The sequence below is a fragment of the Trichosurus vulpecula genome, chromosome 4 (assembly GCF_011100635.1).
Source record: "Trichosurus vulpecula isolate mTriVul1 chromosome 4, mTriVul1.pri, whole genome shotgun sequence".
Lineage (NCBI taxonomy): Eukaryota > Metazoa > Chordata > Mammalia > Diprotodontia > Phalangeridae > Trichosurus > Trichosurus vulpecula.
In genome coordinates this window covers 146,779,079-146,800,162 of record NC_050576.1, presented here as the reverse complement: position 1 = coordinate 146,800,162, position 21,084 = coordinate 146,779,079, and the positions used below count along the sequence as shown (strand labels likewise).

The 21,084-nt window shown below is 39.0% G+C and overlaps 1 protein-coding gene across 1 annotated transcript in view; it reads left to right on the top strand.

Annotated features, from left to right (window-relative positions):
- Positions 1-21,084, top strand: part of TBCE (tubulin folding cofactor E) — a 79,231-nt gene that overhangs the window by 55,411 nt on the left and 2,736 nt on the right. The window contains exons 10-15 of the mRNA XM_036754522.1: positions 1,242-1,306; positions 1,388-1,452; positions 2,251-2,403; positions 14,030-14,183; positions 16,014-16,082; positions 16,645-16,704. Coding sequence (XP_036610417.1) covers positions 1,242-1,306; positions 1,388-1,452; positions 2,251-2,403; positions 14,030-14,183; positions 16,014-16,082; positions 16,645-16,704 — 566 coding nt within the window. The remainder of the gene's footprint in view (positions 1-1,241; positions 1,307-1,387; positions 1,453-2,250; positions 2,404-14,029; positions 14,184-16,013; positions 16,083-16,644; positions 16,705-21,084) is intronic.

Below are 21,084 nucleotides of genomic sequence, written 5' to 3'. Positions count from 1 at the left end.
AAATGCCAATTATTGGAAGTATCAGAGAGGACACTGCCCCATGGTAAGGTCTTCCCCTATCATATCCCTGGTTATACAGCTTACCACTGATCTATACCCTCCCCTCATTATTTTCCCCATGTGCATCAGAATCTCCTCCCTGAGGTCTTACTGTCCCAGGGGTTCCAACTCCCCATCTTCCTGAGTCACCAAATCCCTGGGCCACACCCAGTGCCAGGTCCCCATCTCCTTTCAGAGACTGTCTTCACCCATAGGAGTATTCATCAGTGGGCTCTCTTCCTACTCCCCAAATTAGGCCTCCCTTCTTTGCTCCTTTTTTCAGTTCTTCCTTTCTCCCCCTTCCCCTCCCCCATAGATCTCTTTCTGAGAGCACAGAAGTCACTTTTCTCTCATTGATTTGACCAAGGCAGATCACGTTCTTTTTTATTCCTCTCCTGCTGATCCCCCACCCCTTTCATGTACCCTCCCATCTTGTAGTCCCACCAGAAAAAAAATCATACAAACCAAAAACCCCAACGACATTGGCTCACGTGTAGGAAGAGTGTCTCCGGATTCTGTCTGTCCTGGATATCTGTCTGTCCACTGTTACCTCTATCAGATATGTACCTTCACCCCTGCCTCCTTGTGTTGGTGATTTGGTAGTTGTACTTCATTATCGGAGTGGACCAAAATGACATCACTATGTTAGAGTTCAGTTACAGTGTGTCCTACTGTGGCTGATCAGACCATTACGAACTACAAGTGCTCTACCATAGGGTGAGCACAAATAGTCCCTGTGAACATTTGGGGAGGAATCTCTAAATTTGCATATCTCTTTTCTTTTGAGCTACTTTAGAGCTCATAGAGCACAGCACTTTTTTTTTTTTTGATGAGGGCACGCCATGCTGAGCGGTCTTCTGCCAGTGTCTCCCCTGTCATGCCATCAGTTCCAAAGTTCTTCAGAGAGATTGCATCTTCCTTGAGTGCAAGCAGTATGTTTTATTCATCATTTTATCTCTCTACCCCTCTCCCTGGCCCCGCCCCCCACCCCCACCCCTACCCAGGCCCTTATATGTTAATAAGCATCAGATAAATGTTTGTGGAATTCAGGATAGAGGTTGCATCTCTTCTGTTCTATACAGAACCTTGACAGTGTGGCTATTTTGCAGTTTAAAATGATTAAAAATCCTTTTATTGCCTGATTATTTGTGCTGTTATTCTATTGCTATAATATTAAGCACATTCATATTCTTCAATTTCAGGTTAGAACAGTTAATCCTTTCTGACAATAGAATTTCTACTCTACATTTTCCAGATGCTGGAATAGGTACACTATCACAATAATTCTTTCATCATATTTTAGCCACTCATCTACTTCTGCATGATTAACTTTATTCTCCTTTTTTAGGGTGCAAAACCTCAATGTTTCCTTCCTTGCAGTACCTAGTGATAAATGGCAATCAGATATCACAAGTGAGTGAATTTGCCTTGTGTGTGCATATAGCATCCTGGTTGACTTTTTTTCATCCCTAGGTGGCTTGTATGAATATGTGAAGACACTGTACTCCCTTTAGTAATAGTAATAAATAGTCCCACAAAGTAGAATCATTTATTTTCCTGGAACTTCTTTATAATAAAAGCTAAGTGTAATCAATCAGTTGGTCAACAAGCAGTGAATTCCCTACCACACACCACCAGGCACTGTGCTAGACACTAGGGATACAAAGACAAAAATCAGGCAGCCCTGTCCTCAGAGACATTCTAGGGGATTGTTAAATATAAAATGTAGATACAGTAAACACAAAGCTTGCTGGTGGGTGGGAAGTAATAGCACCTGGAGGGCTTTGGGGTTGATCAGTAAAGGCTTTATTTAGGGAATGGCACTTAAGCTGAGTTTTGAGTAAAGTTTAAGTAAGAATACATTCCAGATGTGGGGCCTACCTGGTAGTATGTGGCCCAGCCAGTAAGCCAATTGGGCTGGAAGGTAGAATGTGTAAAAGGGTAATATGAAATAATCCTAGAAAGATAGAGTTAGGTTAGAAGAAAGAAGTCAGTTAATTGCTGAACCAGTATCCATTTAGATCATTAATCTGTAGATATGTAATATCTACAAATATGTAAAAATAGATGTGACTTTTAAATTTGGAGAGTAGTTGGTGTTTTAGACATGACAAACCTGAGTGTTCTGAGAATGTAATTAATACTGTTTGGTGTGAATTTACAAATTAGTTTGAAATCTGGCCGTTTTCATTTTTTTCCCTTTAATTCCAGTGGTCATCTATCAATGAATTAGATAAGTTACAAAGTTTACGGTCCTTGTCCTGCACCCAGAATCCCCTGACTGAAGGGAATAAAGACTCTCGGACTATTCGCCAAATAATTATTGCCAAAATTGGTCAGTTGAAGATACTGAATAGGTGTGAGGTGAGTATTTTATTTTAACTAAGTATAATAGAGATTTACTGTTTCTGAAATAGATTAATTAGATTTATTTTATTAGGTTTTTGGAAGAGCCTGGGAAAATAATGTTTTAAGTAGGGCATAAGCTCCTAGAGGTTGGGGATTGTTTTGCTTTTATCTTTGTAACTTCAGGTGATAGAATAGTACTTTATATATTGTGATTTTTCAGTTGTGTCCAACTCTTCATGATCCCATAGATCATAGCACGCTAATACTGACCATGTGGTTTTCTTGGCAAAGTTACTGGGAGTAGTTTTCCATTTCCTTCTCCAGTGGATTAAAGAAAACAGAGATCAAGTGACTTGCCCAGGGTAACCCAGCTAATAAGTGTCTGATGCTGCATTTGAACTCAGGCCCAGTGCTCTAAACACTGAGTCACCTACCTAGCTGCCTCTGCTTTATATATAGTAGACACCTAATGAACTGAGTGGTTGCCAAGTTGGACAGATGAAAAAATTAAATCTAAGCTTAGTGACAGAGAAGAGGTGAAATATTTCTCTTCATCTCACAAATGACCATCTAGAATTTAAACTCTGGTGACTGTGCTTTATAGCCGTCATGGGAAATATGGTTATTATATATTAAGACTATAAATCATAAATTCTCACTTTAAAAATTTTTGGCTGATGATGGGAGGAGGAGAAGACAAAAATGTTCCCTTTGATTTTCTGAGGAAGTGTGCCAAAGAAAGAAACCACAAAGTCGCTTATTTGTGCTTTAAACACTTGGTACATGAAATGAAGTCTCATTACTTCTCCTGGGGATGTGTCTTTTTGAATACTAGTCTCATGAAGTTTCATTTGAGGGGCACAAACATTTAGATGTTCTCTGCAGAGAATATTCTCGGCGTAAACACCCCCATTTTAAACCTGGTCAGATTTTTAAAAAATGTTGAATCAGTTTACTTCAATAAACATTGATTGTATCGACTCTACACAAGGCATTTTGCTAATAATAAGTCCCGATGTTACAGTGACGAGGAGGAAGTGACCCCTTCACTCTAGGACTTAACATCCTACTGATGGTAATACAATATCTACAAAAAATACTTTGAAGAGCTGGGGAGTGCTAGTATCCACATTGTAGAAAAGAAGTGAGAACATAGCCAGTAGCTGTAATTAAGAAGAATAGTAACCAAAGAAGTGCAGAGGAAACAAAATCCAATAAAATAAAAGATAATCAAGTCAGTGGCCTCGGACTATAGACAATTGCACAAAGTACAGAGAATAGACAAGTGAAGTAGCGATCTTGACATAAATAGGTAGAATTATTCTCACTAACCGTTTTTCAACTGGCCCCAGTGATAGTTGCATCCTTCCAGAAGAGAGACCATTGAGGAGATTTACTATTCTGAACCTGATTTTTACCAGCCAGGAAGAAGAAATTGGTTCTTAAAGAGGAAGTAATGGGAATATTGGGGTTGAGTGCTTTCTGTTTCTTAGAATTTGTGGTAGAGAAAAGGAAAGCAGGACATAGTCTAACATGTACTCTAGATTTCACAAGATCAGATTTCAAATGATAGGCAGCATCTTATGGACCAAAGTTCTGTAGGGGAAGCCAGTCCAGAGGATAGGGAAGGACGAAATTCGGAATCCGTGGAAACAATTCCAGTGTGAAAGATAAAGGAAAGTTGTTTACAGATATCTACTAATCAGTCTGCTTTGTGTCAGGCACTGTGCTGAGTACATATCTATGTAAATGTACCAAGCACCATAAATTTTAAAGTATAGAAGGGTAAATGGAAATGGAAAATGGAAAGAAGGGTAAATAGAAGAGGATGAATCAAGAGGAGGAATATTATGGAAATTGGCAAGTTTGACTTTACATAAAGAATTCTGAAAGAAATCTATATTCCAAAAAAAATCCTTGTTAACTTTACTATACAGTATTGTGCTCTTTCCACTTCTGCCCTTTGGCTCAGGTTCCCTCCCTCAAAAAAAAAAAAAAAAAGCATCCAAGCGAAAGTAGAACAACAAACACTCCAAGAGACCACCACTGCTGCTGCCCCAGTCAGACTCAGGGCTTGGCATAAGACATCTGGCCCCAAGAGGGGAGACTTTTACCCTGTTCTGCCTACCCACCCACGTGTCCAACCTCAGTGTGTCTGTCTTCCGTTCATCCCTTCTGTACCAGGAATCTGTCTTCACCTCCATGTAGTGACTGTCTTCTCCTGTCTATGTCTAGGTTCAGCCCCCCATGTGTTTGCTTCTCCTTGCTCCCCTCCCACATTCCTCCTCTCAGTTCCAGTGAGGCTCCCATGTGGCTGGCCCCCACCCCTTCAAGTTCCTCCTCCTGCCCTTGCATCTCTGTCCCCAGTCCCCACTTGTCCTTGAACTATCTCCTTGCCCCCTCCCTCCATGGTCTTGAGATCCCCTTCCTGCCTCCCTCCCTTCCCCATATGTCCATAGGCAAATTTCCATTACGTAAAAATCGCTTTACATAGAGGTCTGTGGAATGGTCCATTGACATAAAGTGAGAACTGTCTGTACCAATAAAATGTGTTGGTTCATTTAAAAAATGGAGATCAAAGAATGATAGGACAATTGCTGCTCATGGTAGATAGCATAGTGTTATCTGATCACAGAGAAGACAAAGTTGTTTAACCTTAGTTTTGTTTTCTGTACCCAGGAATGATCCTTTAACTAGAAAGGACAGCAAAAAAAAATTTTTAATAAGGAGTTGATACGTAACAGAAGTAGGAAGAAAGTGAGATCACCTAGCTGCTTTTAATAAGTTGAAGTCTCCAGGCTGAAATGAACTTTATAAAGAAAACTGGCAAATATATATGTTTGCTGAGTGATTGTTAATGACCTTAAGATTGTGAAAAATGGCAGAAGGATCACAAGATTAGAGATCATCCCACTTTAAAAATAGGGGGCTAGGGAAAAGAATAGAATCTGAAAAATTTAAGCTGAAAAACGAGACTTCAATTCCTGACACAATTTTTGAACATATTATTAAAGAGAAAATGAAATAGTGATCACAGAGCTTCCGTGGGTGGACTCATCAAGAACGGGTCATGCCAGAATAATCTCATTTCCTTTTAAACAGAGTTACTAAACTGACAGACTAGTGGAATGTAGCAAGCGTAGATTATCTCTGTTTTAGCACAAAGCACTTGACATTTCATTATCCTGTTCTTGTGGAACAGATGGAGATGTGTGTGTTAGATGATAATACACTTTGGTGGATTTGGAACTGTCTCATTGACTGTACCCATATAGAAGTCTTTAATGACTTTATATCAACTCGAGGTCTCCAGTGGAGTACCCAAGGGATCTTTGCTTATCCTTATGATGTTTAATATTTTAAATAGCTAGGTGGCACAGTGGATAGAGTGCTGGGCCTAGATTCAGGAAGATTCTTCTTCCTGAGTTCAAATCTGGTCAGAGACATGTACTAGTTGAGTGACCCTGGGCAAGTCACTTAACCCTGTTTGCCTCAGTTTTCTCATGTGTAAAATGAGCTGGAGAAAAGGAAATGGCAAATCACTCTAGTATCTTTGCCTAGAAAATCCTAGGGTCATGAAAAGTCTGACCCAATTGAAAAATGACTGAATGACAACTGAATTTTTATCAGTGGCTTGGATAAAGGCATAGAAGGCATGCTTAATCACATTTGTAGATGAGACAAATCTGGATTACAGTCAGGATACAAAAAGATCTTGATAGGCTGGAACATTCGACTATTTCTACAAAACCCTACTTTCAGCCCGGTCCCTATAGCTAGTCTTCAGAGGAGTAACCTGTGTGGAGATGGAGCTAGTCATCCCCACCAGCTCATGAGCAACTGCCACCAACAAGGCAGACAAGCCAGTTTAGCTGAAGAAGTAAGGGATCCTGAGGGAGAGGCAGGAGGCATCATGCGCTTGTTAAGTTAAACTACTGCAACTACTGCCTCGCCTCAGACCCTGAAGGGGACAGCCTAGAAACCTGAGTCCAAGAGCTCTAGGAATAACCATCCTTTTCCCTGTCTTAGACCACTGGCCCTGCACCCAGTCTAGCTCCCTGCTAACATCGTTCAGAGAATCAACCTTTATAGAGATTTGATGGCAACTGCTTCAGTAGGTGCTGGAGCCCTTGTCTCCACAACAGCCTCCCCTACTGAAGACCCAGAAAAGAGAAAGTATCAACACCAAAAGTCCTACTTCATATTGGCCTTCCTATAACTTCTGCCTAATTGTCTCTAGTTCTGTCCATTGGTATTATACAGAATACATAGAATAAATCTAATTGCCTCTTCCAAATGAAAGCCCATGAGATATTTAAAGACAACTCTCATGTTTCTCCAGCCATCATTGCCTCAGGCTCCAAATCTTTAGTTTTTTAAAATTATTCTTTCTGTGACATTATCGTGGTCACCTTGCTCTGGATACAATTGAAGTTTTTCATTGAACCTCTTAAAATGTGGCATCCAAAACTGGTAATGCCATGTATTATCTGACCATATGGAGTTTGTTCCTCCTTTATTATGAGACAAATGACATTTAATGCAGCATAAAACCACATTAGTTTTTTTAAGTTTTTTTAAACAGCTTCATCACATTCTACTTTAAGAGTCAACTAAACTTTAGTTAATTTTCTTATTAACTGCTCTTGAGCCCTATCCTATAATTGTGCAGTTCAGCTTCTGAAATTCAGTTCAAGACTTAACATTTTACTTTGTTAAACTTCCTCTTATTTAAGCCTATTGTTCTACACCAAAGGTGTCAAACACTTGGCCTGTGCTACTTTTGGCCCTCAACACTCCCAGGTATGGCCTGAACCAGATTAAAATATAATTGAAAGTATCTAATAAAGTAAATAAAAATACAGCACTACATCAGTAATATTATCTTGTAGCTTTCTAGGTCAGTATGAGGCCTGCAGGGTTCCTTATGTATGGTTTAGTAGCCCCCAACCACTACTCTATGCTATTTCACTTGATGTTATCAGCTCCCATAGATTAAATTTTCATTTTTATGCTGATGATTCTCAGATATGTTTATCCAGCCCTTATCTCTGGATGACCTGTTGTTTCACATCTCCAGTTGCCTATTAGATATCCTGAATTGGATGTCCTTTAGACATTTTAAACTTAACATGTCCAAAACTAAACTCATTATCTTTCCCCCACTCTTCCCATTTCTGAACTTCCCTTTTACTACTGAGGATACTACCATCAATAGCCTGCTGGTGGGTCTGCCTGCAATGAGTCTTTTCCCTTCTTTCCATCCTTTACGGTTATCAAAGTGATCTTCCTAAATTTTGGGTATGATACTTCTCTACTCAGTAATATTCAGTTAGTTGCTTATCATCTCCAGGATCAAATATAAAATCCTCTGATTCTCATTCAGAGAACTTCGTAATATATCCTTTCCCTCTACATTTCCAATCTTACACCCTGCCTCCATGTATTCAGCAATCCAGTGACACCAGCTGTTCATCAAACTAGACACTCCATTTCTTAATTGGGCCTTTTCACTGGCTGTCTCCCATGTCTGGAATGTGCCCTCCCTTCATGTTCTCCTCTTGGCTTCTCTGGCTTCCTTCAAATCCCAGCTAAAATCCTACCTTCTGCAAAGAAGCCTTTCTTGGTATCCCTTAGTGCTAATTTGTTTCCTTTTTTGATTATCTCCAATTTTTCCTATCTATATCTATATGTGGTAACTCAAAAAGACAAGTTTAGGGAACCCCTTAAGAGTCCTTAACTATGTACCTTTATCCATCCATCTATCTATCTGTCTGTCTCTGTCTATCAGTCTATCCATCTCTTGTCTGTACATTTTAGCTGGGCCTACAACGAAGCCAGGAAAGCTAGAAAGTGGAGATAAGGAGGGATAGAATTCCAGGCATGAGGCATAACTAGTGAAAATGCCCAAAGACTGGAGATGGGAATGCCTTGTATGAAGGATAGAAAGAAGGCCAGTGTCACTGGACTGTTTGGGGACTGGGGTGTAAAGTGTAAGAAGACTGAAATAGTAAGGGAGGGCCAGGTTATATGAAGGGCTTTGAATGCATAATAGAGGATTTTATCTTTGATCCTGGAGGTGTTAGTATTGAGTAAAGGGGTAATATGGTCACATTTTCGCTTTAAGATCAATTTGGCAGCTGAGTGGAGGATAGACCAGAGTGGGGAGAGACTTGTGGCAGGCAGACCAACCCGTAGGCTATTGCAGTAGTTCAGATAAGAGGTGATTAGGATTTTCAGCAGGGTGGTGGCAGTGGCAGAGGAGAGAAGGGGCATATGCAAGAGATGTTACAAAGGTAAAATCAGCAGGCCTTGCCAACAGATTGGGCATGTGAGTTGAGAGAAAGTAAGGAATAGATGATGACATCAACGTTTCTAGCCTGGGTGACTGAGAGGATAGTGATAACCTTGATAGTAAGAGGGAAGTTAGGAAGAGGAAGGGAGGGTTTTGGGGGAAAGATGGAGTTCAGGTTTGACCATGCTGAGTTTAAGATATAAATGGGACATCTAGGTTGAGATGTCTGATATGTCTTGGAGATGTGAGCCTAGAGGTCAGAGATTAGAGCTGGATAAATAGATTTGAGAATCATCAGTATCAGGATAACTGAATCTATGGGAGTGAAAAGATCACCAAGTGAAATAGTATAGAGGGGGAAGAGAAGAGGGCCTGGGACAAATCCCTGTATTAGTGAGATCTGGTCAAAGATCCAGCAAAGGGACCCCTGTAATCTCCTTCTGACCAAGAAGGAATAATCAGATAGGTAGAACAGTATACTGGAGAGTATCAAGGAAAAGAGTGGTCTGTACAAGTGTCACAGGCTAGAGACAGCTTAAGGATTAAGATTGAGAAAAGGCCATTGGACTTCGCAATTAAGAGATATTTGTAACTTTGAAGAGTACTATTTTGGTTGAATGATGAGAGCAGAAACCAAATTGTAGAGAGTTAACAAGAGTGAGAGGAAAGGATGTGAAGGCACCTATTGTAGACATGCAGCTGTATAGAATAAACATAAAATAAGTATAAAGTAGTTAAGGAAGGGGAGAGCTCTAGCAATTGGGGGAGGGGATCAAAAAAGGGATTCATGCTGAAGGTAGAGCTTGAGTTGAATATTGAAGTTAAGTAAGGGGATTCTGCAAGGCAGAATTGAGTAGGGTATACATTCCAGGTTTGAGGGACATGAGGTAGAATGCCTTATGAGGAAAAGTAGGGACAGTTTGGCTGGATTGTAGAGTTGCAATGGGAGTAATGAAACTAAAGTATATTGAGGCTGGTTGTGAAGGACCTTAAAAAGACAACCAGGCTACATTATAAAGTGGTAATCCTCAAAAATATTTGGTATTGATTAAAAAATAGAAAACTAGATCAGTAGAACAGATTAGATAGATCTAGAAGCAAGTGAATATATAGTAACAGTTAAGTGTTTGAACACAGATTAGTAGGGAAAAGCCTTTTCAGTAAGATCTGTTCAGAAAACTGAAAAGCAGTTTTGGAGGAAATTTGGTTTAGACTAGTACTGGCATGGTCTAGTGGTAAGAGCCCTTTATTTCCACATTTTATAATAAGATAATAGATGCAGAGCTGTAGACACTCTGGATGCCATCTAGGTCAATCCTCTTATTTACAGATGTGGAAATTGAGGCCCAGTTTCCGCAGGGAATCCTAGAAATAGAGAATCTTCATTCAGATTGCACTTACTGCCTGTGTGGTTTTGGGCAAATATTTACTTTCTCTGTGACTCAGTTTCCTCATCTATTAAATGAAGAGATTGAACACTAAGGCTCCTTTTAGCTCTAAATGTGTGATTTAGAAGGAATCAAATTGTTCAAATGGTTATTCAGTCTAAAAGAGTCTTTATTTAAAAAAAAGTGAAGGAAAATGGCAAGAGGGACCATTTAGATATTTACTTGGGAGAGGAGAATTCTTAACTAAGCAAGTAATAGAGAGAGGAGATTGTAAAAGATAAAACAAGGTGGGGGGTGGGACAGAGCCAGGATGGCAGAGAAAAGGCAGGGACTTGCTTGAACTCTCCTAAATTCCACCCCAAAGAACTGTATGTATTGCCTCAAAACAAATTCTGGAGGAGCAGAGCCCACAAAAGGATGCGATGAAACAATTTTCCAGCCCAAGACAACTTAGAAGATTGGCAGGAAAGGTCTATCACACTGAGGTGAAAGTAGAGCTGACTCAAGTGCTGCCTGTGACAGCACAGGCCATGCCCAGCCAATCAGCCCCTGGCCTTGGGGTTGACTGAATCAGCTGCAGCAGGAGTAGCAGCTTCTGGATCTCTTAGCCCACAGATGGTAAAGGGGTTGGACAACTGGTCAGAAGGAGATTACAGGGGTCCCTTTGCTATCACTTGGGCAAGAATCTGTTGCATTGCCCGTATGTGGATCCAGATTGAAGTCTTGGGTGGCAGTCCCAGGCTGAGGAGGAACACCAGCATGCAGTCTTGTGGCTGCAGGGGAGCGGGGACTCTGGTCCCAGTTCCAGGGTATAAAAGAGTATTTGTGGTTGCTCACAGACCAGAGCAAAGGCCAGGAGAGCAGTGACCACATTTTTCCTTAGGTCATACCACCTTGAAAGAACTGAAAACTTCTAGAGCCCCAGAGCTAGCTCTGAGAATAGCAGCAAGAAACGCCTGAAACTTGGGACAGGGCCCCATCTACTCCAGGAGCAGAGCTTCACTTTAACATAGATTTAAAAGTCAAGAAATAGGCTGGGAAAATCAGCAAGTGTCTAATAACAACAAAAAAGAAGAAGAACCTGACCACAAAGTTACTGTGGTGACAGGGAAGATCAAAACACAAACTCAGAAGAAGATAACAAAATCAAAACTGCTATATGCAAAAGCCTCAAAGAAAAATGTGAATTGGTCTAAGGTCCCAAATAGAATTGCTGGAAGATCTCAAAAAAGATTTTAAAAATCAAATAACAGAGGTAGAGGGAAATGGGAAAAGAAATAAGAGTGATGCAAGAAAATAATGAAAAAAGAACCAACAGTTTGGTAAAGGGAACACAAAAAAAAATGCTTTAGAATATAACACCTTAAAAACCAGAATAGGTCAAATGGTAAAAGAGGTACAAAAATCCACTGAAGAGATGAATTCCTTAAAAAGCAGAATTGGACAAATTGAAAAATAGGTATAAAAATTCACTGAAGAAAGGTACTCCTTAAAAAAGTAGAACTAGGGGGCAGCTAGGTGGTGCAGTGAGTAGAGCACTGGCCCTGGAGTCAGGGGGACCTGAGTTCAAATCTGGCCTCAGACACTTGACACACTTACTAGCTGTGTGACCTTGGGCAAGTCACTTAACCCCAATTGCCCTGCCTCCCCCCCCCCCAAAAAAAAGTAGAACTGGCCAAATGGAAAAGGAGGTATAAAAGCTTACTGAAGAAAACAATTCCTCAAAAATCAGAACTGGGCAAGTGGAAGCTTATGGCTGCTTGAGACATCAAGAAACTATCAAGCTAAATCAAAAGGATGAAAAAAAAGATGAAAATGTGAAATATCTCATTGGAAAAATAACTGACCTGGAAGGAAAATAAATTGAGAGATATCAGAATTATTGGACTATCTGAAAGTAATGATCAAAAAGGAGCCTTGACATCATCTTTCAAGAAATTATCAAGGAAAACTGCCCTGATATTTTAGAATCAGAGGGTAAAGTAGAAATTAAAGACTCTACCAGTCACCTCTTGAAAGAGAGCCCCAAATGAAAACTCCTAGGAATATTATAGCCTAATTCCAGAGCTCCTAGGTCAAGGAGAAAAATATTGCAAGTAGCCAGGAAGAAACAATTAAAATATCATGGAGCCATAGTCAGGATAATGCCTTCAGAAAAAGTACTGATAAAAGTCTGAATGCAGATCAAAGCATACTTTTTTTTAAACTTTCTTTTTCTTGTTTCTTTTTTGTCTGTGTATTCTTTACAACATGAGTAATCTAGAAATCTGTTTTGCATGACTGCACATTTATAACCTATATCAAATTGCTTTCTTCAAAGACGGGGAAGGAGAGAGAGGGAGAGAATTTGGAACTAGAATTTTTTCAAAATAAATGTTAAAAAATGTTTTATGTGTAATTTGAGGGAAAATAAAATATTAAATATATTTTTGAGATAAAATAGGTTTAAAAAAGGAAAAATAGCCAAAACAGATGATTTACATAAAATGACAGGTATTTATTTGCATAAACAAAATCCTTACAGCTAGGATAAGAAAACAAACAGTTGGCAAAAAAAATCCTTGCATCAAATATTTATGATAAACGTTTGACATCCAAGGTGAATAAGAGATCAAAATAAATATATAATATCTTGGGCCATTGCCCAGCAGAGTCAAAGGATTTGAGTAATTTTCAGAAAAAATGCAAATATTCAACAATCATTTGAGAAAATGCTCCAAATTATCAAGAGTAGGAGAAAGTATATTAAATATCTCTGAAGTTGCACCTCTTACCTATGAAAGTGGCAGAAATGGTGAAAAATGGAAAAATATCAATGGTGGGGGGATTATAGAAAGAAGACACACCAGTTCACCCATCACTGCAGAAGAACTATGAATTGGTTTAACTGTTTCAGTAAATAATTTGGAGTTAAATGAGAAAAACACATCAAAGTGTGTATATTCTTCAACCCAGTGATCCCACTACTGTGCATATACCCCAGAGGTCAGTAAGGGAAAGGAAGGTTCTGTATAACACAGAATATTCACAGTAGGACTCTATGGAAACAAACAACTTGAAACAAAATGGCTTCCCACTTATTGGGAATAATTTGTGATAGGTGAATGTAACAGAATGTTATTGCATTGTAGTAAGTGAAGAATTCAGAAGAAAAAATGGGAAGATGTATAAAATGGTATAGAATGAAGAAAGCAGAACCAATAGAACAGTATTCACAGTGACTTTAGCAGTGTAAATCATAGCACCGAAAAGACAGTCAAACTCTGCCAAACTCTAATGAACAATTGCAGGGATAATAAAATTTACCTCACTTCTCTCCATAGAGGGAGGCGAAAGACCAGAACGGTGGGATACAGCAAATGCTTTGAGAAGAGATCACTCTTAGTTGGCTTTGCTTATGTATTTTTCTTTGTTACAAGAAAGAGTCTAAAGGTCAAGTGGGGAGAAATTTAAGGGGAACAACTATGGGGTGAAAACAAAAGGCAAAATAGAAGATTTATTTTTTTTAAAGACATAAACCCCTGAAGTATAGCTGAATTTCCTTCAGACTAAACAGTTTTACTATCTACAGATTGAGAGATCTGTGAGGCATTGGAAAAGGTTTTAGACTGGAGGGACCTGGGTTTGAATCCACTTCATTTACTTGTTAACGTGAGTCACTTAACTATCCCAGGCCTCAGCTTCCTCGTTTAACAATGAGTGATTGGACCAGACAGCCTCCAAGGTCCCTCTAGCTCTATGATCCTATGATAGGATGTTTAAAAGGATGTGAACTAATGTTGAATGGTAAGATTGTTAACTTCTCTTATTCTTTGTCAGTTATTTGTGCATAATGACATCAGAGCGTGATTTGAGAAAAGAGGATTAGCAGTTGGAGTTAGCATTTCTTAGCCCCCAAAACTCCCTAGGGATGAAGGCTACTTTTGACAGACTCCTTTTTCATTCCTCTTCAATACAGATTCTTCCTGATGAAAGGCAAGGAGCTGAGCTTGATTACCGTAAGACATTTGGGAACGAATGGAAAAAAGCTGGTGGACATCAGGATCCAGATAAAAACAAGCCAAATGATGAATTTATTACAGCCCATCCCAGATATCAGTTATTGTGTCTTAGTAAGTACAACGTAAGCATCAGTCAGCAAGCATTTGCATGCCTACTGTGTACCAGCACTGTTATTATAACAGTGTAGATGACAACTGCCAACATGCCTGTGTGGTTCTGTATCACAGAGTATACGAGACTGTCCACACAGAAGGTGGAAGACGGAAACCATTGATTCAGACAGCAGAGAGCTAGATGGGGAATGAAGTAGGGGGAAACCTAGGGGAAGGAGATCAATTAGGAGGCTATACTTAGGTAGAGAGAAGGGACAGATAACAAGAGAAGCTGTAGAGACAGAAACAAGATTAGGAGGCAGTGGATACATAGAATGAATCAGATTGAGTTGAGGATGATACAAGGGTTACAAACCTGGATGACTGGAAAGATGACGGTGTCTTCAACAGAAAGAATTTTGGAAGAGGAATGGGTTTTGGGAGATTGATAATGAACCTGTGGAGTTTGAGATACCTGCAGGATATCCAGTTGGAAATGTTCAGTAGGCACTTTGTGATGGGGGACTGGAGCTTGGCAGAGACCAGAGCTGGGACTCATTTGCATAGAGGTGATCATTAAACCCATAGGAGCTGATGAGGTCACTGAGAGTATAGAAAAAGAAGACAGGGCCCAGGATACATCTTGGCGCACATCTTCACTTACAGGATGTGCTCTGGGTGGTGACTCTGAAAAAGACGCTGAAAAGGAGAGGAATTGCTAAGGCAGAACAAACAAGAAAGCAGTGTCCCAAAAACCCATAGAGGGAGAGCATCTGGGGGAGAGTGGACAACAGTGATATATTCTGCAAAGAGGTTAAGAAGGAAAAGGATTGAGAAAAGGCCATCAGATTTGTCCATTAAGAGGTTATTGGTAATTTTGGAGAGAGTAATTTCAATTGAGAGAGGGGTAGGAAATTTGAGCTTTGACTAATCTAGTGTATATATTCATGGTCCCAGAGTGCTTTGGCCCATCCAGATGCATGGTGCACAATTTTAACACTTTGTGAGAGTTTTAAACCCTAGCTCTTTTCCTAAGGAATGTGTGGTTGCTCTTCAGTGCTTCTTTGTTCCTGATTATACTTTTCACTTCATTTTAACCTATATTACTCTTTCAAATTTTGCTTTTCCATGACTTTCATTTTTATACATTTTTAATGCAGGGAAGCAATCTACTGCATAAATGCTTCAGGCTCTAACATTATCTCTGTGGGTGCTGCTTGTGGGAATGGCATACAAGTCATTACATTAGATGACCCATTTTGCTAGGTGCCTTAGGTGATTTGAGTGTTTTCTAAGGAAACCCTGTAGCTATGGATCTATATTGCTGGTAGCAGTTCTAAAGACAAAGGCCAGGTACTTTGAGTATATGCCAAAAGTTCTTCAAACAGCTGGCCCACAAGAAGCTTGGGCAGTTGAAAGAATCTTGGCCTCCCCCCAGCATTTATGCTCCCTTTTCTGGTGCATGAGGTAGTTGGTTGAAGTGAAGCAGAGAGAAACGTAGTCTAATAGCTGCACCCAGAGAAGCCTGACTGATGCCAGATTTTTCTTTCTGACCTCTAAAATGAAAGGAAGTGTTACCAGAGCTGAAACATACTTGACGGGAAAGTGAAAGTTGTGACTGAAACCCCGCTTAGTAATGTAAAAAACAACAAACCAAACTGCCACCAAATCTCAGGGCTCTGACTAGCATACAAACCATTGCCCTGGTATAGCAAGACATTTCTTAGTCTGGGAAGGAAAAGGGCTGTTTTGGGCACATTTATCTGTCAAATTTTATTTTCTTACTTTCTCTTTGGGTTCCTTGTTCATTTAGATGACATGTTACTATCCTTCTTTTTTTATAAACAGAATATGGTGCGCCTGAAGATGAGGAACTGAAACCACAACAGCCATTTATGCTGAAAAATCAATTGCTAAGTAAGGATTCAGAATCTAAAAAACAAATATTTGTCTTCAAGTTCTTATGAGCAGAAAGAAAACCGCAAGTTGCTTGGCTGATGGAGGTTACAGAGATGGCCTTAAACAGATTTTATGTATTAACGGAAGTACCTTGATGTTTAAAGAAATGCTTAATGATCATGAATTTTAACATTTAGGATGTACGAGTTAAACTGCTATACAGATTCAGCCTTTTGTAACTATTCTGCTTCAAATTTCATTTTAAATTGAAATAGGGTCTGGATAGCAAAGTGGATTAGGATTCTCTAGAAATTAGTAATTTCCTACTTTCGAATGTTTCCGAAGATGCAATTTGAGAGAGGATTAGAGAAGTGATAGAATTGGTTGGAAACTGACACTAGAATAGTATTGCCTCTTAGTTCTGAGGAGGCTACAGAGTATTTAGGGCCAAATATTATGTCAATAACTGTTCTGAATTAAGTACTGAAGCAGGGAGCTAATGGTAGCCATAATTGCAAACATAGTAAAAGAAACGCTGCAGCAGATTTTCATTAAGTAATATTTCTCTTTTCCCTTAAAGCACTAACGATAAAATGTCTTAATCAACCCGATCAAAAAGTCCTAGTGAAGCAACTACCAGGTAAGAGCATACTTGAGCAGTTTCTGACCTCTACTTGCTGTTCCTGGGCAGGGATGGTGGAAGCTTTCTAAAACAGATCAGATTCTTGTGAAAAGATGGACTTGAAAGTTTTCAGATCTTCATAGACCTTTTATAATATAAGGAAGCACCAGAGAAAGTAAGTCACATTAATATTACTTCCCTTCCCAAAGTATCAGCAGCCCACCATTTACTATTTCAATGCATCCTACAGGTGACCCTGCCTTATAGAGGGAACTGTGAGTCCTACCAGAGGCTTGGTGTAGGGGCCTAGCAATATTTGTCCTGAAGACCAGCCTAGCTAAGAGCTAAGAGGCATAGCACTAGGTTTGTCACAGGGCAACTATCATTTTTGGGAATGGTAACTTGTGAAACAAATTGTTTGGAAAAGTTGCACCTCTGTTAATGAAAGGAGTCCACACATTGAAATTACAAATATTTTGAAGTGTTAAAGTTTAAAAATATTTACTCACAATTCATTCTTTTAAATGTAGACATATAAGGGAGATGCCACATTTTAATTTTTAAAAATGTAGTTTTGTTTTTTAGTTTTTAAATGATATTCACAACCATAGATTTGCATAGCCCTTCTCCATTTATTGCAGTGCCTTTTTAAAAATTGTTAGCTGCTGTTGTTGTTTGTCCTTTGTTCTTGAAGAGGACCAGTGACATCAAGAAGATGATGTCATGACTTGCAAGTGAATTGGATTTAAGTGAGGCAGGGCTGTGCAAAGTCACCAGCCTCACTTTCTCCTCTGGAGCCATCTGGGTCCAATGGCAAGATATATAGATCAGGACGACTGGAGACGGCCCCAGATGCAGTGGGAGACCTTGGCCTTTTTAAACTAAGGTCTTTCCCAGTTCTCATTTTGTCTGAGGCAATGCCCATTCAGTGATTAAGGCTAGGTAAGAAATGAGGCAAGAAATGGCCTCTTTTTGTATCCCAAAGAGCAGGGACTGTCTGTTTTCCCCATAGTGCTTGGGTACAATGTTCTATATACAGATACTCTATAAATACGAATACTTGGAGGGTAATAACCATACCAACTTTTTCTTAGGTGTAAGACCAACAAGCAATTATTTTCCTCCTCTATTTGCAGTCCAGCTTTGGGGTCTGTTACTTGATAGGCCATTTAGTCCAAATCCCTCATTTTACAGATGGGGAAACTGAGGACCAGAGAGGTTAAGTGACTAATCCAAGATTGTAGTTGTGGCAAGGGTAATAACTGGGAAATGAACTACGTTTCTCTTGACTTCAAACCCAATGCTCATTTCAGAATGATTGTTTATTCAGAAAATAAATACCTTTCTGAACAAATTTGAACTAGATGATTTAACTCAGACTTGACTCAAATGGAAACAAGCTAAAAACTCAATTCAGATACTGTGGAATCTGAAATTTAAATTTTGATTTAGATAAATATTTAAACAAAGGTCAAATTTGGAATGATGATTGAAAAAGCAGAAATGAAATTCAGGTCAGCAAAACCACTTTTCCCTTTCTACTCCTCAGGTAGAGAGGACTCACTGATCTTTTACATTTGTTCATTTATTTAATAAAACAAGCTTATGATAGATAGCATTACTGGTTGCTGTGCTCATCAGTAAGAATTTATCAGTCATCTGTTAATTTACCAATATTCCTTCTTTCATTTTTTTAAACTAATACTCCAAAATCTGCTTCTCCCAAAAAATCAAAGAGTAGGTATTTTGATTCATTATTCTGTTTTCAGAGCTAAATGTTGACAGCATGGGCCATAGTAGTATTGGGTAAGTAGAAAACCAGGTCATCTCCTTTGATGTTATTGCCATTAGCACTGAGGACCTTAGAGTTTTCCCTTTAGAAAAAAAAAGGAATCACTGTGTTTGCACTCATGGGATTATCAGTAATGACATCTAGTTCCTATGGGGGTTTTTTTCACTGGGGAAAAAAGGGAACTTCAGTGTTCAATAATTCTGAAATCTTTAATCACTTTACTAACTTTGGGAACTTGTTGTGGAAATTCTCTTGATATTCCCTAATTTATCTGTAATTTAGAGTCTCAAAGTTGCCTGGAACATTGAGAGAGGATAGGTGACTTGCCCATGGTCATCTAGTTAGTATATGTCAGAAGCAGGAATTGAACCTAGGCCTTTCTGACTCCCCTACTTCACCATACTTCATTACCAAAGTAGAAACAAAAAAATCAGAGTATTCCATTTGCAAGTTATGCCTGTTACATGTCAGTTGCCTCTTGTACCTATCCTAGCAGCTTTGTTTTAATGGCCCTGTTAATATATTACTAGCTGCTACTCTCCTTGTGTGGAGCAGAAATAAAACAGCTGTGTACTTCTTTGTGAATAAGCATAGAAATAATTTGAGAAATGAGGAGAGAGCATGCACATACAAAATGCTTTCACATGATAGTTTGAATCAGTGAATTTTATTTGGTAACTGTAAGGGGATGAAGTGCAGGGCAGTAAGTTTTGTAGTTTAGCCCTTTTATTTTTAGTGTAAGCAGGGGAGCAATGGACAGGAATCTGCACAGTTACTTGGGGTATAGCATTTACTGTAACCAGTTCAAACTAAGAGCCAAGCATTGGCTAGGGACTCTGAAAAAAAAACAAAACATCATAGCCTGTAGAATTTTGTAATCTTTTGTATGCTTTGTAATAAGATTTTACCTATGGTTTAAGCAGTGTTTTTTTTTTAACCAGAATTAGTTTACTTACATAACTTTCTAAAAGGCATCAATTATCATCTCAGATTCATTTGAGCCTCAACTATTGATTAGGCCATCTCAAACCTTTATTTCATTAATCATTAAGTAGAAAAGGCAGAGGTAAAAGTGGTATGCATTAACTTCTGCTTGGATTACTCTGAATTTAGCCCCCACATGGTATATAACAGTTTTGTGTTAAATCAAGAACTGAAGTGTTTTTCCTGATACTTGGAAAACATAATTATTTACTTGTGGCACAGGAGTAAATACATTTGTAACTTGTGTGAAAATGTCCATCAAGAAATGTATTGAGTTTCTCAGATTGTCCTATAGAGAAAACTGCTGGTGCCTGAATCATGCCTGATCAAGAATCTCCTCTACAAATCCCCAAGGGTCATCTTTGCTTGAAAACTTCTAGTGAGGTAGAAACCATGGCTAATCTAGGTGGCCTGTGTTCAATTTTAAATGTTCAGTTTTTTCCTTACTTTAAAGCTTTTCTCTATGCAACTTCTATCGATTCCTCTGAGTTCTGTTAGTCTGGACCTAAACAGGTCTAATCCTCCTTCACTTAGTAGCACTTAAAATACACAAAAGGTGGCTCATGTTGTTCCTCATATCTTCTCTTTTTCAAGTTAAGTATTTCCAGTTTTTTCAACTGATCAAGGTGTGGCATAGCTCAAGACTCTTTCCCACCATGTGGACATCATCCAGGTTTTCTTCACCTTTCTTAAAATTTAGTGACCAGAACTAACTATCCATCATGTTTCAGCTCTGATCTTACACAAAGAGATTCTTCCTGTATTTTGGACCCTGCAGTGTGGGAGCACACTAGCTTTTTGGCTAGCATGTTGTCCTGTCAACACTGCTTGTTAGACATACAACTTCCTTATATATTTTTTTCAAGAACATCATTTAACTGTGCCTCTCCCATCCTTTATTGGTGAAGTAGAATTTGTTTAGTATATGATTTTACATTTATATCTATTCCATTTTATCATGATTTAATGCAGGGCTGTCCAACCTTAGGTTTTTATTGAAACAATAGACAACATATTTTGATTTGTCATTTTAGTGAGAGCTCTGCCGTAGCTTGGCTTTGTTTATTAAAACATTTATGTAAATTTCTATGCCTGTAGGCTGGCTGCATAAATTACACTGTAGGCCACATTTTGGACAGCCCTTATTTAATTGATAAAGAACTAGCCTTAAGGCCAGAAGATCTGAATCTGTCTTTCCTCTTTACTCAGCCAGATATTGGCCATGTGACCATTGGTCAGTCAGGTAACCTCACAGTGGTTGAGGCAAGTCTCTGAGACTCCAAGAGAAGGTCCATGTAGACCTATATCAGCAGAGGCTATTTCCTCACTTGGGCATTCCTAAAAGGAATCAATGAAATCACTAGTCCCTACCCTAAATTTCATTTCATTAGATTTTATGTGTTGGATCTTTTTCAATTCTGTTATCTACCAGGTTAGCTATCCTTTCCAGTTTTGTGCAGTCTGCGTATTTGTTAAGTCACTATCGACACATCTATACAAATCATTGGTAAAAATTACTAGTGACCTTCCTCCAAATTGACACTAACTCACTAACTATTTATGTATGGTTCGTTATTTAACCAGTTCCACATCCACCTAACTTCAGTGTCATTCAGTCCACA